General features: G+C 42.5%; 1 protein-coding gene across 2 annotated transcripts in view; it reads left to right on the top strand.

The window, feature by feature from the left end:
• LOC133990414 (zinc finger protein 521) overlaps window positions 1-20,726 on the top strand; it is an 89,347-nt gene that overhangs the window by 33,065 nt on the left and 35,556 nt on the right. For both annotated transcript variants that reach the window (XM_062428723.1, XM_062428722.1), the window contains 2 exons: window positions 5,263-8,765; window positions 8,949-9,033. In XM_062428723.1, coding sequence (XP_062284707.1) covers window positions 5,619-8,765; window positions 8,949-9,033 — 3,232 coding nt within the window. In that variant the 5' untranslated portion in view covers window positions 5,263-5,618. The remainder of the gene's footprint in view (window positions 1-5,262; window positions 8,766-8,948; window positions 9,034-20,726) is intronic.

Raw genomic sequence — 20,726 nt, 5'->3', positions numbered from 1 at the left:
AACACACACGTGCGCACACACACACACAGACAATGCTATAGCTGAGGTTAATGGTGAATAGAAGGTCCCTTTAAATGCCTCTGGTTTGGCTTGTGTGTGTGTGTGTGTGTGTGCGTGTTTGTGTGCGTGTGCGTGCATGCGTGTGTGTTAATCAGTTGCATGGTGCAAAAAGCCATGTCTAGCCACCTGGCACTTTTGTTGACAACTACTGGGAATCATCAGTGTTTCATTTTGACTGGATTTGATGTCTTAAAACAGGGATGTAGCAGGACTACTGTGAGTAAAGCCCAGCACTGGGCCTCTTCCAATAGCTCTGTGTCCTCTGAGCTCTGTGTCCCGAATCAACTGAGTGATTTGTGCATCTGACTGGAATTAGTCCCGCAAAATTGAACCCACCCACTCTGAGTCAGAGAGACTGGAGTCTTGGCAAATGTAAAAATTGTGCTCAATACCTCTTCTATTAGATCTTAAGTGGATGTGTCACAAACAGGGCTGTACATGATACTGTGTTGTTCAGACACATATTGCTATTTGGGCATCAGAACAGGAAAAGCGTTGAGATGACACATGCATTGTCTCATGGGAAGGCTCACTACTTTTCCCAGTAACTGTAAAAAGATCCCCTTTCTGAATATGAAGTGGGGTCATGGTGTTACATTAGACAAGTTGTCAGCTTTTTGTTTATTCAATGAATCCCCAATCCCCAATGTGCCACAAATACACTCACACAAACACATCTCTTATGACAACCACTACATACAGATCTCTGTTACAACACAGAGGAAGATAAGGTTTGGCTGTTTAAAGCATGGTCATCCTTTGCATATCTAGAATGGCTTTGGAATAAAGTCTAGCTTGCTATAGAAGTGGCAGATGTGAGTGATAGCAAAAACACTTTTCTGATAAGATAAGGTCTTGGACCTGGATAAGAGTTTTGGCTTCCTAAATAGAGGAGATGTACTCTGTTGCTGTTAGGCAGTGATAAGCCATCTTGAACTGCTTCCAGGACCTCAGACACAAACGTCTGAGGGCCAGTAGTGAGTTATTCCCAAACCACAGTCCCTGAAAGGTTCAGAAGGGGTGTATTACGAGATAAAAACAATAGAAACACAAATGCCTGTTTAATAAGCACAAGTGTAAAGTTTGGACCAAACCTGCAAACAAATGTCAAATTCCCTGAAACACAGGACATAATTATGTAAACAATTATTTTGAAAATATAGGTTATACAGAACCTTCATAAAATCATTATTTTCACCCAGCACCTAGCTTTTACTTCTATGTTGTGGCGCTGATTATAAAAAAGACATTTCACAAACTTCAAAATGCAGACACCAAGGTGTGTTTGGGTTTGACACTAACATATTAGTTTTGCTGAAGAACTGGGCATATAGGCTTTTTACAGTATTTTGGTAGGAACTCACTTATTTTGAAAACTACAATAAAATTTCCCAAGAGAATTACACAAGAGAATTAATTGTACGTTTTTGTACAATTATTTCTGACTCGTAGACATGATTTCTCTAATTCTTTCTTTATCAAACAATTGTTCAACTAACCAAACTTTCACATATTCTAGTGCTGCATACTTTTGCAGTCACTACAAGGAGATTTTACTGGTTTTGTATCACTTTTGCACACATATTTTATTTATTGTTCCACTAACCAGGCACTGATATATTTGAAATGTTATCAGTCGTATCATCAATCCAACAATCATATGTTCTGACTGCAAAGAAGGCAATTGTAATGAATCTTCTCAAATTATGTGTATCATTTAGCCTTTAAAGAAAAAATGAGACAATGTTTGCAACCATATGTATTTTATATTCCAATGGGGAAGCAATGCCATCAAGAAAATTAATGACTTGCTCCCTTGAATTTATATTTATATATTTTGCTAATTCCCAAATACATTAATTGCATAAATCAAAACATTCTTTAGGGATTTTAGAAGTGATGGCAGTGTGTAGAGAAGCAGTAAACTTACCTGTTCCCAGCATTAAGGATCTTATTTGAACAGGAATATTTTCTCTAGGAAAGGTTGCTATAAATGAGCATAGAGGAAGTGGTGCACAAAGAGTACTTCAGACTGGCTGAGGAAACTGAGGCCTGCGTGTGAAGGGGGATTTTTTAGTACTTACATTTGCAATTTCAGTAAAAAGATAAACTGATTTGTGTGGCTTTTGCAGATATCTTAATTCAACTTACAAATACTGAATACTTGAACTTGACAAGCTAGGCTTTTTTTGTTTAATTTTTTTAATGTAGTATAACTGATGGCAGAAATTATATCTTACTAGTAAATATTACTAAAGCACATTTTATGCCATCCCCTATAGTAACACTCTAAATTAGGTTGTTTTGTTCCATATAGGAGACAGTTAAAAGAGAAAGATGGAGGGGGTAGGGACAGAACTCCCAGAGAGGGACAGGCCTTAAGATGGAGGTCTTCCTCCCAGGACGTGACAGGCTGTTGGCTGGAGGATGCTCAGGAAGGCCTTGGCAGACCAACAAAGACAGCCCTTCAGCTGCAGGGTGTAGTTTTTCAGGCCCCAGCATCCCCTTTGGCAGCAGCACAGAGAGTGCTGGCGTGCACAGGCCCCCGGCCCGAGAGACAGGGAAGTAAGGCCCGTTCTTTTATTTACTCAGGCTGCTGCTGAGGCCTGGGCATTTCTTGTCTGGGTGAAGAAGGAAAAAAACAAGTCTCTCTCTTTCCTCTTCAAGTCTCCTGAGGAAGATTGCTCTTTCATCTACAGTTGTTCACACACTTGTTTCGGCCATTGCATTTGTATCTGTATTCTATGTGCACATGTATGTGTGCACATATATATGTTTGTTGCTGTGAGTGGATGTGCAGTATTCACATGCTGTCTTGTGTATTTTACTATGTGTATGTGTGAGAGAGAGTGAAACTCTAGTAAGTCTAACTATGTGGGACAGTGTACCCAAAAAAGTATTTTCAACTCTTAATGCCCTAAAACAGGTTGCTGTTTTTTTGTTTGTTTTTTTAATATTTGATGGCCATCACAGTAAGAAAAGTAACTTAGCAACCATGTTTTTTTTTCTTCAAATTTCATTAGTGTGAAGATGCCTTTAGTAAGACAAAAGGTGCAACCCAGAGAGAAATGAATTTCATTATTACACTAAATTATTAATATTATACTCTGATATTATTTATATATGTTTCTGTAATATTTTACAAATCCTATATAGACATAACTATTTGCTCATCTAAACACGTTCAATTTGTCAGCTGAACTCTGCTGTTTGCAACCCCCACATGTCCCCTACAGATATGACTTTATGTATGTGTCTTATTGGAGTAAAGGCACTAAATAAATAAAATACATCAAGTAAGCAAACAAAAAAATGGAATGAGGTTGTCCTGACAGCTTAGTAATGTCTCAAGGCAAAGACATCCTCATTTAAGACAGTAGAATTTCATTTAGCCTTGTATACAGGCCCATTTATTTGTTTGTTTCATACTGTTGTCTCGAAGCCAATATGTTTGACTGTAAGGCATTGGCTGGGGTCATTCTTCTTGCACTCTCTTCTTCTCCTATACCCTGGGAGGCAGTGTGAGAGAGGGCAGATCCGCCCCCTCTGTGGAGGAGGGCATAGCACTGAGTCACCCATCCTCCCTCAAACCAGAGAGAGAGAGAAAAAAACATTGAGACATGTATGAGAGATAAAGCAAGTAAATCAGGCCAGGTTTTCTTCTTGAGTGAGATGTGTGTGCAGAGTGGGCGCTTTGCCAGGGGTGGGAGGTTTCCGGGAGGGCCACGGTGTGGAGGTGGGCTCTCAATGTGCCGCTTTCAGCAGTTTGGAGGGGCAAGGGAATGGCCTCCGACCCCATCTGTTTCCTGAAGATAGGCCCTGATGGGGGTAAGTGCTCAGAGAGGGCATGATATCCTGACAAAGGGCAGATCTCCCAGCAAAAACAACAGAAAGGGGGAGAGAGAGAGACTTAGATTTGTCAGCTGAAGGAGAGTACAGAGGTTGGATCCTGGAAAGAGCTTGTGCTTTTCCTTAGTCCCTCTCATAAATCTTTGCAGTTTCCTCTTGTTTTTCCCATTCCAAGTTTTGGCCTTTTGACACAGTTTTTTTTTTCTGAAGGGGTTGGGATTACGTTGTTTTATTTAGGTAAGGAAGTTCACAGCACTTAGAATTCGGCAGCGGGAAGAAGTGGTCTGTAACCTTTTGAACTTGTGGAAAGTGGTGTTTTCCATTGATATCACTGCACAGTGCAACAGTGGAAAGGAATGTCGGCAAATAAGGGATTTGTATAGGGAGACGTTAAAGTAATAGTAACACACATGGGAGCTGTACTGTCAGTTGGCTGGTGTTCCCTCGTCATTCTTTGCACCTGCTTGTCCTTGAGTGAGATAGTTAGCCACTCAGTTGTCCTCTCCTATATGTTCACCCGTCCCCTTATTGCTTCCCCTGTATCAGCACATGGCATATTCATTCATCCAATATCAGTTGCCTCACAGCTTAGGACAGACCACACTGACAAATATGATAATAATGCATATTCCATAATCTGATATCTATTGACTGATGTTCTGAAAGGCCCATGTTTCATGAAAATCATCTATTTTGCAGTGGAAGGTTACTAAAGGCTATGCGTCGCTGTGGTCTAAATTGCACATTTAATCTTCTCCCTCACCTTTGAGAACTGCTTTTCCCTGCTTTTTTTCTCTTGTCTTTAAGGTCATTTCAAGGGCTCTTGTTTTTCAAAAATATTCTAGTAATTGTTCAGGAATAATAGAAATGTTCTAATTTACCTCATGCCAGGCTTACATCCTAAAGTACACCCATTGTCTTGTGTTGACTTTAAATGTCAGAGATTGTGTTTTGAGTCACAGTGGGCTAAGCCATTATATGGCCACATACAAGGTTAATTGTAGTAAAAGTATTTCCATTTATTCTCTTCTCTAATTATACTCTAAATTGCATATTTAAATGTAACTTTTAAGATAACACCTAAGGAGAGGTATTGTTTATGCTGAAGAAAAAATGGTCTAAGTTGCAAAGAATTTCAAACTCATGCATGACTACCTTATGATTATTATGACAAATAACGGCATGGTGGCCCACCTTTTCTACTCAAAAGAGTGAGACAAATTAGGTGCGAATACATTCTTAGAAAATTCTCTTACACTCTCTCTTTTTCTGTCTTCATCTTTTTCCCTCTAACTTACCCATGATATCCTCTTTTCCCTCTTTCCTTCCCCCTATTTCTGTCTTGTTCTCCAGACGGTGCTGATATTGAGGATGACCCATCATGTTCTTGGCCAGCATCATCTCCCTCCAGTAAGGACCAGACTTCTCCAGGACACTGTGAGGACTATGACTTTGGCGAGGATGAAGGGGGCCCTGGTCTGCCATACCCATGCCAATTTTGTGACAAGTCCTTCAGTCGCCTAAGCTTTCTCAAGCGCCACGAACAGAGCCACGGGGATAAACTCCCATTCAGCTGTACCTTTTGCAGCCGTTTGTTTAAGCACAAGCGCAGCCGCGATCGACACGTTAAGCTACACACAGGTGATAAGAAGTACCACTGTGGAGAGTGTGACTCTGCCTTCTCCCGCAGTGATCACCTCAAAATCCACATGAAAACTCACGCCTCCAACAAACCCCACAAGTGCCCTGTGTGCCGCCGAGGCTTCCTTTCCTCCAGCTCTCTTCACGGACACATGCAAGTACACGAAAGAGGCAAAGATGGCAGTGGCTCAAGCCTTTCTAGAGCTGATGAATGGAAGCTGAAAGAAACCCGTAAATGCAGCCGTTGTGAGGAGGGCTTTGATGTCCCAGAAGAGCTCCAGAGGCACATTGCTGAGTGTCACCCTGAGTGCTCGCCATCAGAGGATGGAGGCCTGGGGGCCACCCTGCAGTGCATCTACTGCCATGAGCCCTTCAGTGATGAGGGAACCCTGCTGACCCACATTGACCAAGCTCATAGTCGTGACCGGAAGGGTCACACCTGTGCTATCTGCTCTGAGCACTTTTTGTCTGTTGAGGACCTCTATGCTCACATGGACATCCACCAGCTCCCAGAATCTAGTAACCATAGTAACAGCCCCTCCTTGCTGACTGTGGGCTACACCTCTGTCTCTAGTACCACTCCTGACTCCAACCTTTCTGTCGATAGCTCCACAATGGTGGAGACAGCGCCACCTGTGCCCAAGACAAGGGGAAGGAGAAAGAGAGCTGCTCAGAACACATCAGACATGGGACGTTCCTCCAAACAGCCTAAAGTTTCCTACAGTTGCATCTACTGCAACAAGCAAGTGTTTTCCAGTTTGGCTGTGCTTCAGATACACCTGCGAACCATGCACCTGGACAAGCCAGAGCAGGCCCATACTTGCCAGTTTTGTTTGGAGGTTCTGCCCTCTTTATTAAATCTAAATGAACATCTTAAGCAGGTCCACAATGCAGAGGACCATGCTGCCCTGTTAGCCAGCTTACCTGATGCCCTTCTTCAGTGTAACTTCTGCCCTGAGGTGCTGAGTGATCTCAACGCCTTGCAGGAACACATCCGATGTTCCCATGGCTTTCCCAGCCCTGTGGCCAAGGAGAGCAATGCCTTCTTCTGCCCCCAATGCTTCATGGGTTTCTTGACAGAGGCCACTTTGGAGGAGCATGTTCGTCAGACTCACTGTGATGGGGGAAGCCTGCGCTTTGACTCCCCTCTGGCTGTTACCCCCAAGGAACCTATAGTAGAAGTGTACTCTTGTTCGTACTGCACCAATTCTCCCATATTCAACAGTGTTTTGAAGCTTAACAAGCACATCAAGGAGAATCACAAGAACATTCCACTGGCGCTGAACTACATTAACAATGGAAAGAAATCCTTGCGCACTCTCAGTCCCTCTTCTCCAATATCTTTGGAACAAACTGCCATGCTGAAGCAAGGTAGCTCAGCCTCACGCGCTACCAGTGAGTTCATATGTAACCAGTGTGGAGCCAAGTACACCAGCTTAGACCTTTTCCAGACTCACCTGAAAACTCATCTGGATGGCCTACAGCCTCATCTCACCTGCCCACAGTGCAACAAAGAGTTCCCAAACCAAGAGTCCCTGCTGAAGCATGTGACAGTTCACTTTACTATAACCTCCACTTATTACATCTGTGAGAGTTGTGACAAGCAGTTCACTTCAGTCGATGATCTGCAGAAGCACCTACTTGATATGCATACCTTTGTCTTCTTTCGTTGCACTCTGTGCCAAGAGGTGTTTGACTCAAAGGTGTCTACCCAACTCCACCTTGCTGTAAAACACAGCAACGAGAAGAAGGTGTACCGCTGCACCTCCTGCAACTGGGACTTCAGGCATGAGACAGATCTGCAGCTACATGTCAAACATAGCCATCTGGAAAACCAGGGCCGTGCCCACCGCTGCATTTTTTGTGGGGAGTCCTTTGGCACAGAAGTTGAGCTGCAGTGCCATATCACCACCCACAGCAAGAAATATAACTGTCGCTTCTGCAGTAAGGCCTTCCATGCCATCGTCCTGTTGGAGAAGCATTTGAGGGAGAAACACTGTGTGTTTGAGGGAAAGGCACAGAATTGTGGTGCTAATGGCTCTACTGTAAGTGGTGGTGATGGCCAGCCTAAAGAAGATGCTGAGCTACAAGGTCTCCTAACCAACAGCCATGGCACAGGGGCTGTAGGAGGATCTGTGGTGGAGTCCCACAACAGCCATGATGGAAGTGAGGAAGAGGTGGACACTGCAGATCCCATGTATGGGTGTGACATCTGTGGGGCATCTTACACCATGGAGTCACTCCTCACTAACCACCAGTTGAGAGACCACAATATACGCCCTGGTGAAAGTGCCATGATGAAAAGGAAAGCTGACATGATCAAGGGCAACCACAAGTGCAATGTCTGCTCTCGCACCTTCTTCTCTGAGGCTGGGCTGAGGGAACATATGCAGACCCACCTTGGGCCTGTCAAACACTACATGTGTCCCATCTGTGGGGAGCGCTTCCCTTCCTTGCTCACCCTGACTGAGCACAAGGTCACCCATAGCAAGAGCCTGGACACAGGCAGCTGCCGCATTTGTAAGATGCCTCTCCACAGTGAGGAGGACTTTCTGGAACATTGCCAGATGCACCCTGACCTGAGGAATTCCCTGACAGGTTTCCGCTGTGTGGTGTGCATGCAGACAGTTACCTCCACATTGGAGCTCAAGATTCATGGTACCTTCCACATGCAAAAGACAGGCACTATGTCCTCCAACCAACCCATACACCGCAACCATGTCATCTCTCACAACCAGCCGCAACACCATGTCCAGAAACCTTTCAAGTGCGCTTCATGCCTGAAAGATTTTCGGTCAAAACTGGACCTGGTGAAGCTGGACATCAATGGACTGCCATATGGACTTTGTGCATCCTGTGTGACAGCTGCTGGTTCCAAGAGCTCCAGCCCAACAGTGAATGGCAGTAGGCAACAACAGCAGCATGGAGGTGTCATCAATCCAGCAACAACCACATGGATCCAGGGGGAGAGTCTCAGCCCAGGAGAGGGGAAAGGCAAAGCAGTCTCTTCATCATCTTCATCCTCTTCTACATCATCCTCATCTGCTGCAAAGACACGATGCTCCAGCTGCAATGTGAAGTTTGAGTCTGAAGCAGAGTTGCAGAACCATGTCCAGACAGTGCACCGGGAACAGGCAGGGGACAGTAACAGTGGGCAGCTCAAGACCCCCCAGGTGTCCCCCATGCCCAGAGCCAGCCCCTCACAAACTGAAGAGGTATTTTTAATGTTCTATTGACTTAAGATGAAACTTTTAAAATGCTGGTTTACATATGTTTGGTATTACAATGTTAATTTTGGAAGACAAATATATATTTCTAATGTGTCATATTATTTTTTTCATTTTTTCATTTTTCAACATTGACTATAATAATCGATTTCCTCTCTGACATATTTACAGAAGAAGACATACCAGTGCATCAAATGTCAGATGGTATTCTACAGTGAATGGGACATCCAAGTTCATGTGGCCAACCACATGCTGGGTAGGAGATTTTCTTTTTGTTTGATTCATTATGGTCTCTTTTGCAATCCTGCAGTGACACAAGCCATATAAAATGATGTTTGTGTACTATCAACATAAATGTGTTTTTCTACGTTTCCTAAAGTATTCAATGTAGCATAAATTTAATCGGTGTGGCTTTTAGGTGTGTGATTTAAATGTAAGAGGGAATGATTTTATATGACCATCATCAATACAATATACAAATCATTAAGGGAAATTCACCCAATGTCACAACAAATATTGAATAATTTTATAAAAATCAGACATAGTCTTTTCATAATTGTGAAAAATGAATCACATACTGAGAATTGATGTGATATATGTAATAAAATATTTGACCCTGTCTCATTCAGGCTCACAAGTATCTGGATCACATCACCAAATAGGTGGAATTATTTTAATATTTTGACCATCAACTGCATCCCCAGTGTTGTGCATTTATAAATCCATCATCTTCATTTCCCCATGCATGTGAATGGTAAAGTATAGTATGTGTGCATGTTTGTGGAGCAGAATCTCTCCACTTCAAACCACTCTGTAATGAAGGTAGTTTGAAGTAGTGGAAACATACAGATTGTTGAAATATTTAAATCCAATACAGATTTTATTCAAATTGTTTAAAATTCCAAATACTATCCCACATTTTTTGAAGAATCTCCACATTGCTACTGTATATTTTTGGTTTGGTTGTTTTTTATGCATCTTCACTTAAGTAGTCCATTCAGATGACTGAAATCTGAATACATTTGGTAACATACTTTCATGCTCTCTGCATTTAATGACGTCAAATCAACTGAAGAAATGGATTTTTTATTTTATTACATTGTGCATCAAAAATATTCCAAATTACTCATTCCCTTTCACAAGATTCCTAGATTCTTAAACAAAGAGTGCTGGTGTGACACTAACCTCCACGATTTTCAAAATGTCTTTACTTTTGGTTGTCATTTGTATGCAGGCAGAATAATTTGTGGAGAACAGACAATTGGAAAACAGGTTTTCTTGCCTGCAGTAAGTAGGTGAATTCCGGTCTCACGTTCCTTTATTCATTCATTTATTCAGCTCGTTTGGCGGCTCTTTCATTACACTGCATTATCTGTTGTCTTCAGTGGGAGAGAGACTCATTGATCTGGAACCAAACCGCCTCTCTGTTTGGGACACGCTTCTAGGCGCAGGTGAATTTAAACACGGTGGGCAATTCTATCAGGACCGGTAGGCAATTCTATCAGGGACCCACTGTTTGTGCATAAACAATCAGAAGCATGTGATTTGTGATTTTGATGCTGCGGTGTATTTGCAAAGGAGAGAGACGAGCTGAGAGTGTGTAGGTGTGTATTTTGTATTCATCTTTGCGATCTGCTCACCCACTAGTCTACTGGGGGTGCCTAATACAGTACCATGCCAGCATTAGTCCTTTCTCTCGCAAAGGCAGGCACGGAGCACACTGGGAGGGTAGAAAACAAACCCCCCTACTGGTTATTTTATGTCTTTCAGCCGCACAAGCACACCGTTCCCCTATAATAGTGGAATTCAGACAGCTTAAGATAACAGGAGGATAGGTGATTGGGTTATTGTCTGATGTCTTACTTCTCTGATATGCCATTGCTTTGTATTCGACATGATCACGGGTTTCATCAGACTCCTCAAAAGGGTTTCTGTTAGATGCATTTGTTTTTCTGATCTGTAAAATATGGAGAAAACAAAACTCATTGTGATGACAATTTGGTAGAAAGATGAAGTTGTCAAGAAGTGATTGCATTTTGTAAAACAAACAAACAAAAAGGAATTTGAATAGAATAAAGAAAATATGTTTAACTGAAGATGTAGTAAAGTTAGTTGTCAACAATACTGATGTTGGTTCTTGTGGCTTTAACAGACACTTAAGAATTGGTCCCTCTTTAATGTAGAATAGGGTTTATTCTGATCCAACATGTAATCACTGCAAAGCTAATTTGGGCCAAAAACACAGAGAAAAAATATTCATTTGGAAAAGCTCTAAATACCTTTTCTACTGAAAAAAGGGACACTTTCTCCTTTTAATGGCCATCTGCACAGGAGAGGGGAAACAGGGGGCTGGGGTCATCTCCGCTCAGCTGTCAGCGTTATTAGCGTAGGTAATGGAGCAGACGCTGGATTCATAGGGGTGTTGTTTTCAGCCCCGCTCCATGGTGTCAGTTCACACTGATAACTCTATATATAGTGATGTGCCGTGACATAACCATAGTGCTAAGTGTATGGGACAACAAAACCTGAGCCTGTTTCACCCAGACAAGTCCACATTAGCTGCCTTTGTAATACAATAGTCTTCCTAAACCAAGTGCACTCAGCCTCCACCCTCACCTCCTTCCATCAGGCCGGAGTGCTCGTGGCTGCCTCTTCTGTTCGACTGCCAGCACATTTTGATGCATGAATATTACACTCAGATGATGACGATCCTAGTTCAGACATAAAGCGCAGCTCTGGTGGCCAGCTACTCGACATTTACTATGATAATGGAGGTAAATGAAAGGGAAGGAGGTGGCCATGGGTGCAGAAGGGTGTGTTGCAGACCAGACCCAGCCAAGCCTGTGAACGGCCCCACGTGTCTTAAGATGGAGGCCACAGCCTGCTAGGGCCCAGATGGATCAGTACACATTTGCTGTACAGCTGGTCGCTCTGTTTGGGGACCTGGTGTGATACTCCTATGGAGAAAAAAATGATATCGCCACCATCCAAGGAGCAATTTAATAGCAGGCCAGAAGACAGCTGGCCACTCTTTAGTTTAGAGTTTTTTTGGCATGGCACACTTACAGAATTGAGGGTGTCCGATTTTTCTCCAGAGACACACAGATTTATACAGCTTTCAGCTGCTGCAGTCACTATCAAATCCCTTATTTTTATTTTTATTTGTGATTAGAAAAAAAATCTGTCCATCAATTGATTTGCTGTCTTCATTTGTAGTAATTGCATACTACAGGATATTTAAAATCACAGTCCTTTCTCAAAGTCGTTATGTGTTTTTTGTTTTTTCTACGAGGACCTTTGAAGGTCTTTCATTGACACAAAAGCCAGTTTGGTTTTTATCAGCACGCCATCAAGCCACCCCATTGCTTCACTTTGACCCCACTGTAAACTATGACATTTGGAGCCTCATGGGGGGCACGTTTGGCCCATTTATCGCGCTGTTTCAAATGTCCCTGTGTGGATTTTCAGAGCCCTGACATGTTTTGAAGCACGGGCTCTGTCTTAAAGGGTTTTAAAGGTGAAAAGGTTTTTGCTTTTCTGTTATATCTGCTTTCAATCCAATTCTCATCTCACTCCTGTCCATTCCAAGCAGCTCCTGCCAAGGTGGCAGTGTTCAGAAGGACAATTGTAAACAAACAAACCAAACCACATCCCAGAAAAAGTGTTTTTGGGGTCACCTCTACAGATTTTTTGGGTTGGTGACAGCATTGAGCTTGAAGCCAAGTCAGGGAGGAGCCTTCTCTCACAGAGAGGAGCCGGTGGCCTGGTCGGCCCAGGCAGAGGGGGGCACTGGAGGGGTGGAAAGGTTCGGGGGCGGAGAGGGAAAGGCACATTTGCTGTACAGCTGGCCGCTCTGTGTGAAACAGGCACTGTGGGCCGTTACAGAGCTGGAGAGGAGAGCGAGTGAGACGCCTTTAGCTTTCTCTTCCTCCTCTCTGTTCTCTCTTTCTCCTTCCTCCCCTCACTGTCCACTATCTCTCCCTTTTCCTCCTGCCTCACTATGTAGCACTCATATTTTTGTATTAACCAAGTTCCAACCTGGCAAAACATACTGTGTTGGCTATTAGTTGGGGAACAGACAGGAGGCACACTGTAACAGTTTTTGAAGCTGAAAGCCATGTGTTGTTTCTTGCTAAGGGCCGCAAATTATCCTTGACACATATCCTTTTGTCTTGGGCCCCTAGAGCAACTTGTCCAGTGTATGTTGATTGCATGGTCTCCATCACTGTCTCTGCCCTGGTGGCAACACATTTAATACTCCATTTTTCCCCTCCTGGTGAATAAACAGTATATGGTATTTTCATTCTTTGTTTCTTTTCCTATAACCCTTCTTGATTAGTTATGTCTGATGCTGTTCCCTCAGTTTCTGGGACTCATTCATAGAGCACATACACATGTAATCTGCTAACAAACATGGCCAAACACTCCTCATTTCACTCCTAGGAGGCTGGATCAGAGTCAGAACTCAATAGACAACACAGCACAGGAACAGGATCAATCTTATGAAATAAATAAGAGAACAGGCTTGGACCAGCTAGTGGAAACAAAGGAAACCATGCATGCCATATACTGAGTGTGATATCTGGCTGCTTTTATTAATTGGTGATTAATAACGCCTCTCTGTTCGTTAGCGCAGTCACCTCCCGTGCAGCCAAGTGTGTTGCTGCTAATATGCAATTATGCGCACCTTACTGCTCGTTACATTATACCTCTCCCTGACTAATGTGGCGTCCATGAGGAGAATAGAAAACAGAGTGAGCTGCAAAAAGGTGCTATCAGTAAGAATCTCACATTCACTGTGTTACCTACCAATCTGGTTTGAAAAAAAAAAAAACAAGTTTCTTACAAATTCCTCAATGTAACCAGGAGACTGCATTAAAAGTTTTACAGCATTGCAGAGACTGCTTTGCTCTTCTTGGTGTTTTTGTTGTAAAGCAGAGGTAATTGACATCACCATGGGGATGCTCTGTTGCTAGGCCAGACAAGCTCAGTCTGATGTGGTCCTTATCTATTGATTTTCCTGACATTTCCCCACACCTCACAGACTAGGCCAACATGTGAGAAAATATCTGATGCTCTCAGTTCATACAGCCTGTTTGTACAAACTCTGAGTGAACACTTGCTGCCCCTTACTGCATTGCAATTGCTAGGTTGATGTCACCATGGTGATTTGGTGAAAATTCCTTGCAGTGATTGGTCGGACAGGGTTCGCTGTTGAGTTATTCCTTCTACAGCATAAATTACAACTAAATTCAATAATACTGATTTTTATGAACTTTTCCTTTGAATTTAAAGGCATTATCTAATGAAGGTTTCACTGGTGTACTTTTAGAATCCATCTATGCAAGTCTAGTTCAGGACTTGGGCAACCTGAATAAAGGTAGGCTCTTCCTGTGCTTCAGGGTATGTTTTATTGATATACAGGAGGGATGTCTCCTTTAGAGTGTTAATGCCAACCCTTGTTCTGAAGTGAAGCCCATAAATACTGAATGATCAGAATTAACCTCTGCATTACTCCACCTCCCCATGGTCTCTGAGATGTCACCGAGGCCGTAGGTGCATGCGCACCCCTGGTCTGATGGGGTTGCTTAGCAGTCTGACTGGAGGGGGGCTTTTGGGAGAAGTGCAAACAGACAGTCCTGCCTTAGTAAAGGTCAGAGCTGCAACCTACACCTCTCAAATCCCAGCCTGGCCCTGAAGGGACCAGGGTTCCAGTCGTGCCTAGAGATGCTTGTGGTAAGGGAGAATTACAGTCAGAGTGAAGTGGTGCGCTACTGCTGAGCTGCATTGCTTTTAGAGGTTGTCAGCACCACTAGTAGTGTGACAGATCTGATCTAACTTTGTGTAGCGGCTCTCACTTGGTGTGTTTTTGGAATGACATACATGCTGGGACACCAGTATGCTACTGAATAGGAAAGAGTTTCAGTGTTGTTCTCAAAATTGTTGTTAAGTATGTTTTGTAGGCGAACAGAGGTTTGTTTTAGAATGCATGCAAACTCCAAAAGAGTACCGCAAAAAGTTTTCACTCTCTTTATGGAGCAAAATGGTGGTTTTCCAAAGTACCATGTAACGAATGACTATCCTCGTCGAACTTTTGCTGTGTGAATGGCAGACAGGGGAGGAGAAGGGAGGGGGATAGGGTTCTGAAAGGCCCCCCAGCGTCAAAGCCTTAATAATCATGTGAGCAGCGCTGGACTTCATTACCCTCCTGTTCGACAGGCCGAGTGCCAGCCTGGATTGCTGGCTGGCTGTGGCAAGGTCAACGGCGGAGGAAAAACCAGTTACTGTGTTACTCTGGAGCGGAATGGAGAGGGGCGGCCATCTGTCAGCTCAGGCCTGCCATACCCGCAGAGCAAATGGACACGGGCGGCCAGAGGAGAGGCCACAGACACCCATAGAGCTAAACCCAGTGAGCATAACACTGAGGCATGGAAACAGATCCAGCCAAAGAGATGGGCCTTGGTACCACTAAAACACATATATACACACACAGAGCGGAGAAGATAAGGCTATCTCCAAGAATTTTGGCAGCAGGTTGTGTGTGTTTATGCATGTTTGTTTTTTAGTGTCAGCGCACTATTGGGCCCCTACTGTTTTAAGTCCAGATGGCAAACCATTTGATAAAAAGTTGATAAAAGTTTTGCTTGGCTTGCCAACGGTAAATGTTTTAATCATAGTGTTCCTTTATTAAGATAAACTCCTTGTGAATCTAAAAACAGAATATGTTATCTTCGTCTTTAGACCACATACGGATCGAGTGAATACGTGTTATCTTCTTAGTGACAAAGCTAGCAACACTGTCATTTGCAGTATCATCAGATGTCACGCTTTTCCATATCAGACTCCAGCTTAACTGTTTCACCTTGCTGGCTGTTTGTCGGCTCCTGAGTCTCTCTGTAAGGACCTTTACGATGCCCTCTGGCCAAAGTGGAAGAACCCTGTGGAATGTTCCAAAGCTCTCTAATAGGTTTCAGGTGCTGCGGGCCACCGGCCAGCCCCCTACCATCACCCCACTCTGTGTGTCTTGTGTGATAGGACTCCCTGCTCAACAGTCAAAGCACCGCCATTTCTCCTCTACAAGAGAGAGGACAGAGCTATGAAATGGATATCCATCCTTGTTTACTGTAAAAATCTTTGCTTGTCTTTACAATAGACAGTTTTTCTTTACTCTTTCTTTGTTTCACTGTGAGCCCTGTCCATCCCCTTTAACTAAAATTTAAATGTATTTAAATTCTGGTCAGATAAAAGTGTAGCAGCTTCTCTTGCACATATGGGTGAAGTTCCGGCAGAAATGAAATTTGCATGTGTACCATCCCACAACTCAGCACAGCTAAAGATTCCTCCTTGTTTTCCTCCTGCGTCGAGAGTACCAACCCCCGGCTCGAGCGTCAACATGCTCCGGAAAACAGGGAGATGGTCCTGGGCGATTCCCCCCACATTAATGGAAATCACACAGGAACTCCCTGGATGAAAGCTTTATTAGTTATTAAGGTTTAATGTTGATATCAGTGCTTATATGTTTACTGGAGTGCATGGTGCTGCTGATGTGGAATTGTCAGAGAGGTGCAGATTTAGTAAGGAATTAGTGTACACCCAGGATTTAATTAAGGGGATCTATTTCCATCTTGTTAGAAAGAGATAATGTGAGTACTGCATGCATCATAGGTTATAATATTAAATGGTGCTTCCTCTAACAGCATTATATCCACTACAGTAGGTGTTTGTAGATTATAGAATGAAAACAACATTTTATATTTGGCTGTATTGTAGCTTAAGATATTTTATGTACAAAAGCTCTGTGTTATCTGTGTTAAAAGTGTTATCATATTTTGGTGTTTTTTTTGTTTGTTTGTTTGATGTTTTTTTTCTTTTCTTTGAGCAAAAATACACTGACATAAATACACGTGACAGTAATTAGAGTTAAAATGGTCACACTTCCACTCTTTTCATATGTCTTGTTCCATTTCCAGCATGACAGTGGAGTGTGAACACTGAAGCGACATGGCCTCTTTGTCTCTCCATTTGTCCCACCACTGCCTAGAGACGTAGACCTTAAGCCACTCACTCTCTGATTAATCTTTAACATTTATAATTACTAATTAAGTTAGTAAGAGACTTTTAATGTAGTCCTCCTTCAATGGGGAGCAGAGAGGACAACAGATCATTAGCTTCAATAATGAACGCGGATGAGACAGATAATGGCCTATGATAGGTGAATACTGACAGTTATATTAAATGAGGCGAGTATATGGGAAATGCAAGTGCTGCAAGTAGCACTTTGTGGATTCAAAGGCACAAGGAGACAAGGTGCTGAAGTATTTCAGCAACTCCAGAAAGGCCTTGAAGCATTTCATCTTAGAGTTTGTACTAATTAAAACATATATCTGTCACACAGTGTGGTGTATACATGCACACAATGTACATCTGCACTGGTTATTGTGTCAACCCCAGTTTCAAGAGCAGATTTTATTTATTCATTCACACTGGTTTCATTGAGTTTTTGCTGTCCCTAACGTCTTTGGTGTATCTCATTATCACATTATTACATTAGTGTCTGCATTATCCTGGTGGCTATAAGTTGCTGCCCATTAAAAGAGTCATTTCATCTCAGTTTTTTTAGCTTAACGACGATGCTACCCTGGCACATTCCGTGAGCCTTCCCACTTTGGGGAAGGTGCTTATGCCATAATGATTATTATCATTAAGAAGATATTAATGTGCTTAGTGTTTGCGACCCAGCTGCTCATCATGGCCTGAGCTCCCTACCGGGGAGGGAAGAGAGCTTCTGCCAAAACGGACAGTGCATGCAGGCCACCGCCCACCTGTCCAGAGGTTTCAGGGTCGGTAGAGGTCACACCTACCTACCTCCCTGCCCTCTGCTGAACTGGAGGAGGGAGGGCTCGAAACAGAAAATTGGAAGAGATGAATTGTGGTGTGTTTTGTGGTAGTAACTTAAAAAGCGCTTCTGAATGAACCAAAGTGAAATGAATTCAAGTGATTTTTAAAACTCAACCCAGATTGTAAGGATCTTTTTCTTACACAATATCAACATACATATTAATTATAGTTATGTTACTATGGTGTGAGGGGAAATGTGTGTTTTCCCCATAGAGATTAATGCCACATAATTAGTCATTGAATTTCAATGTTGCTATTATTTCAGGGTTATTTCAGCAAGAGAGCACTAATCTTAGATTTTTTAAAATGTTGCATTAAGTTAGAGTTTTGCAAATCATTTGTTTAGTTTTCTTAATTGTTTTAATCAAAAAGGTTTATAAAAAAACACAGGTACAGCGTATGGAAATTGTTTGATGACTCCTGACATGAAGCTCCATACACACCGATAAACAGCATTGGGCTGAAAGCAGCCTGGCTCATCGTCCTCTAGTCTCTCAGTTTCAAATTGCCGCTTCATTAGGGCTTGGAAAAGAAACCCATGGTTACATTTAATCAAACGAATCGGTATGGCAGACCCACATAATCAATCACAATCCTTATCCAATATGCTACATTCTGTAACTACCAAGCTGGCTTGGAAAAAAGTCAATTATGGCCCCTCTCTCTGCTCCTCTCCCGGTGTTGCTGTGATATTATACTGTTGCTGCAGTTGTTTTCATTATGCAAACATGGTCTGTGTACATCTCACATGTACAGCCTTTTCCTATTCATGCGGTTATTTCCTATTTTTCTTTTTTATACTGCTAGTTCTTGTATGATACATGGACTAGGGGGTTGTTGGGGAGTGTGATGTGCCATATCTGGAATAATCAAATTAACTATTAATGATTTTTGCTCTCAAACTAACACTTGTGTTACACAGTGGGCTGCAGCCAGTGATGTTGTTCATATTTCATATTATTCGTGTCCATATGGATATGTTCTCACTGTCTTTTTCCGTATGAAATCGTTTACTGTTTGTTTCTATAGATGTTCTGCTTTCTCACCCCACATCCCTGAGTGCATTTATGTGAATGCAAACATGCACATACGGCACACACACACAGATGCACACTCACAAATAAACACTGTAAACACACTTGTGTACTGTACACACACTCATCACTCAATCCATCAATCCTTTTTTTTCTTTTCCTCTTCTTGTGTGTTCTTTCTCCCTACCTTTTCACTTCAGTGCTCAGCCTCAACCACAATCAACATGCTCCACATAATACACACAGCCAAGAAAACACACACACACACACACACACACACACACACACACACACACACACACACACAGGCAGGCACACACAAGGTAGCTAGGTTGGTGGGGGCCACGGCTGCAGCTCTTCTGCGCAGTCCCAGAGTGGCTCCCGGGGCTCGGCTGCCAGTTGTTTGCCAGCGTCTCCGGGTGGAATTCATTCAAATTAAAGCGGTGGAATGAGGCCCGAGTCCCAGAATGCCTCGTCCCTCTCCTTCATCAGCATTCCGCCGATGAGAGTAATTAAAGCAGAAATTAATTCTGCTGTAAGCAGAGGAGCCACAGAATAACTGATATTAGAGGCTGGATGATGAATGCTTGGCATCAAGGGAGGTCTCAGGGGAGGAAGGGGAAATTCACAGATCTCTTTTTCTTTCTTTCTTTCTTTCATTCTTTCTTTCTATCTGTTTTTCTGTGCGTCTTTCTTTCATTCTCTCTCGTTCTTTCCTTCCTTCTTTCTTTTTTCTTTCTTTCCTTCTTTCTTTCACTCATTCTTTCTTTCTTTCTTTCTTTTTCTATCGTTACAGTTTTTCATTTCTTTGGTTTGTGTCTCCATTTTTCCCTTCTATGCCATTCTCTCTCTGTCTGCTTACTACTTGCCCCTTCTCATCTTTTCATTTCTTACATCATTCGTGGCAACATTTGTCCTTCCGTGCCGCCTAAAGATTGCCACGGAAAGCTGAATCCATTGGCTTTAAGCATGACTAAAGACGTTGCCACTAAGCCTCCTCTGCTCAGTAACAATATTTCACATTCTGTCAGCGCTAGTGCTCTTATTTTGAGTCAACAGGCATATTAGAGTGAACTCATACTGCAAATGCTCGAGCTTTGTTGTTTGTCAACAAAAGCCAAAATGGAGAATGCTTCCAGAGACTGAATGCTATTATTTCAATTGTATTCTAATATCAGGGGCATACTATTAGGTGTCACAGGAAAAAATAGAAATCAGTGTAATTGTTAATCAGAATATGAGTATCTATACAAAATGCATAATTATTGAATCTGACTATTTATATGGAGTAGCTTGAAACTAAACACTGTGTTATTTTCAAGACAAACTGCCTTTTTTTCTCAGGCATAGTTTGAGACTAAACCTTGAAGCTCTCCAGATGATGTGATATTCTACCCAGGATGATTCAATGATCCCCCACGTCCCCTGATGCTTTATTTTTGGAATAGCACATCTTTAGCAAGAGCAGTCACAAGACTGAAAGACAAACAACTGAACTCATGAAACACTTAGGCTGGATGAGGCTGTCAGTGAGACTGTTTTCTTCTCTTAGAATCAAATGGAATTGAACAAAGGTTAGCTCTTTGGGGCTTTATGGTAATATGATATACGATGCTGCCATGGAATTTGCCAATGCTTGTCTTAGTACTGCAGTGTCTGACTCCAAGGAAGGAGTGAATGGTAATTATGCTGACCTCTGCCCCTCCCTCTCTTATTCTGCCCTCTGGGTAAAATGCCTAAGGAGGTAATAAACAATAGATATATTTGGGTTTTTTTGTATTTCAGCTGCCGCTCTTTTAATGACACATGAGATTGGTCTCTATTTTGAAAATAATGCTGTATTGCATTTTTAATTGGTTTGTGCTAAAGAATTATCTCAATCAGATGTAAATGAGTGTTCAATGTTCAATCTGAGTTATGGACTGTGATTCAGAATTTAGAGGCTTGCTTGGAGTTGAAACACAAAGTGAATTATTAGGAACCATAAAGAGCCAAAATGCAGAGGCGATGCAAACTG

Source organism: Scomber scombrus, chromosome 11 (genome assembly GCF_963691925.1).
Source record: "Scomber scombrus chromosome 11, fScoSco1.1, whole genome shotgun sequence".
Classification (NCBI taxonomy): Eukaryota; Metazoa; Chordata; class Actinopteri; order Scombriformes; family Scombridae; genus Scomber; species Scomber scombrus.
This window is presented reverse-complemented; position numbering and strand designations above follow the sequence as displayed.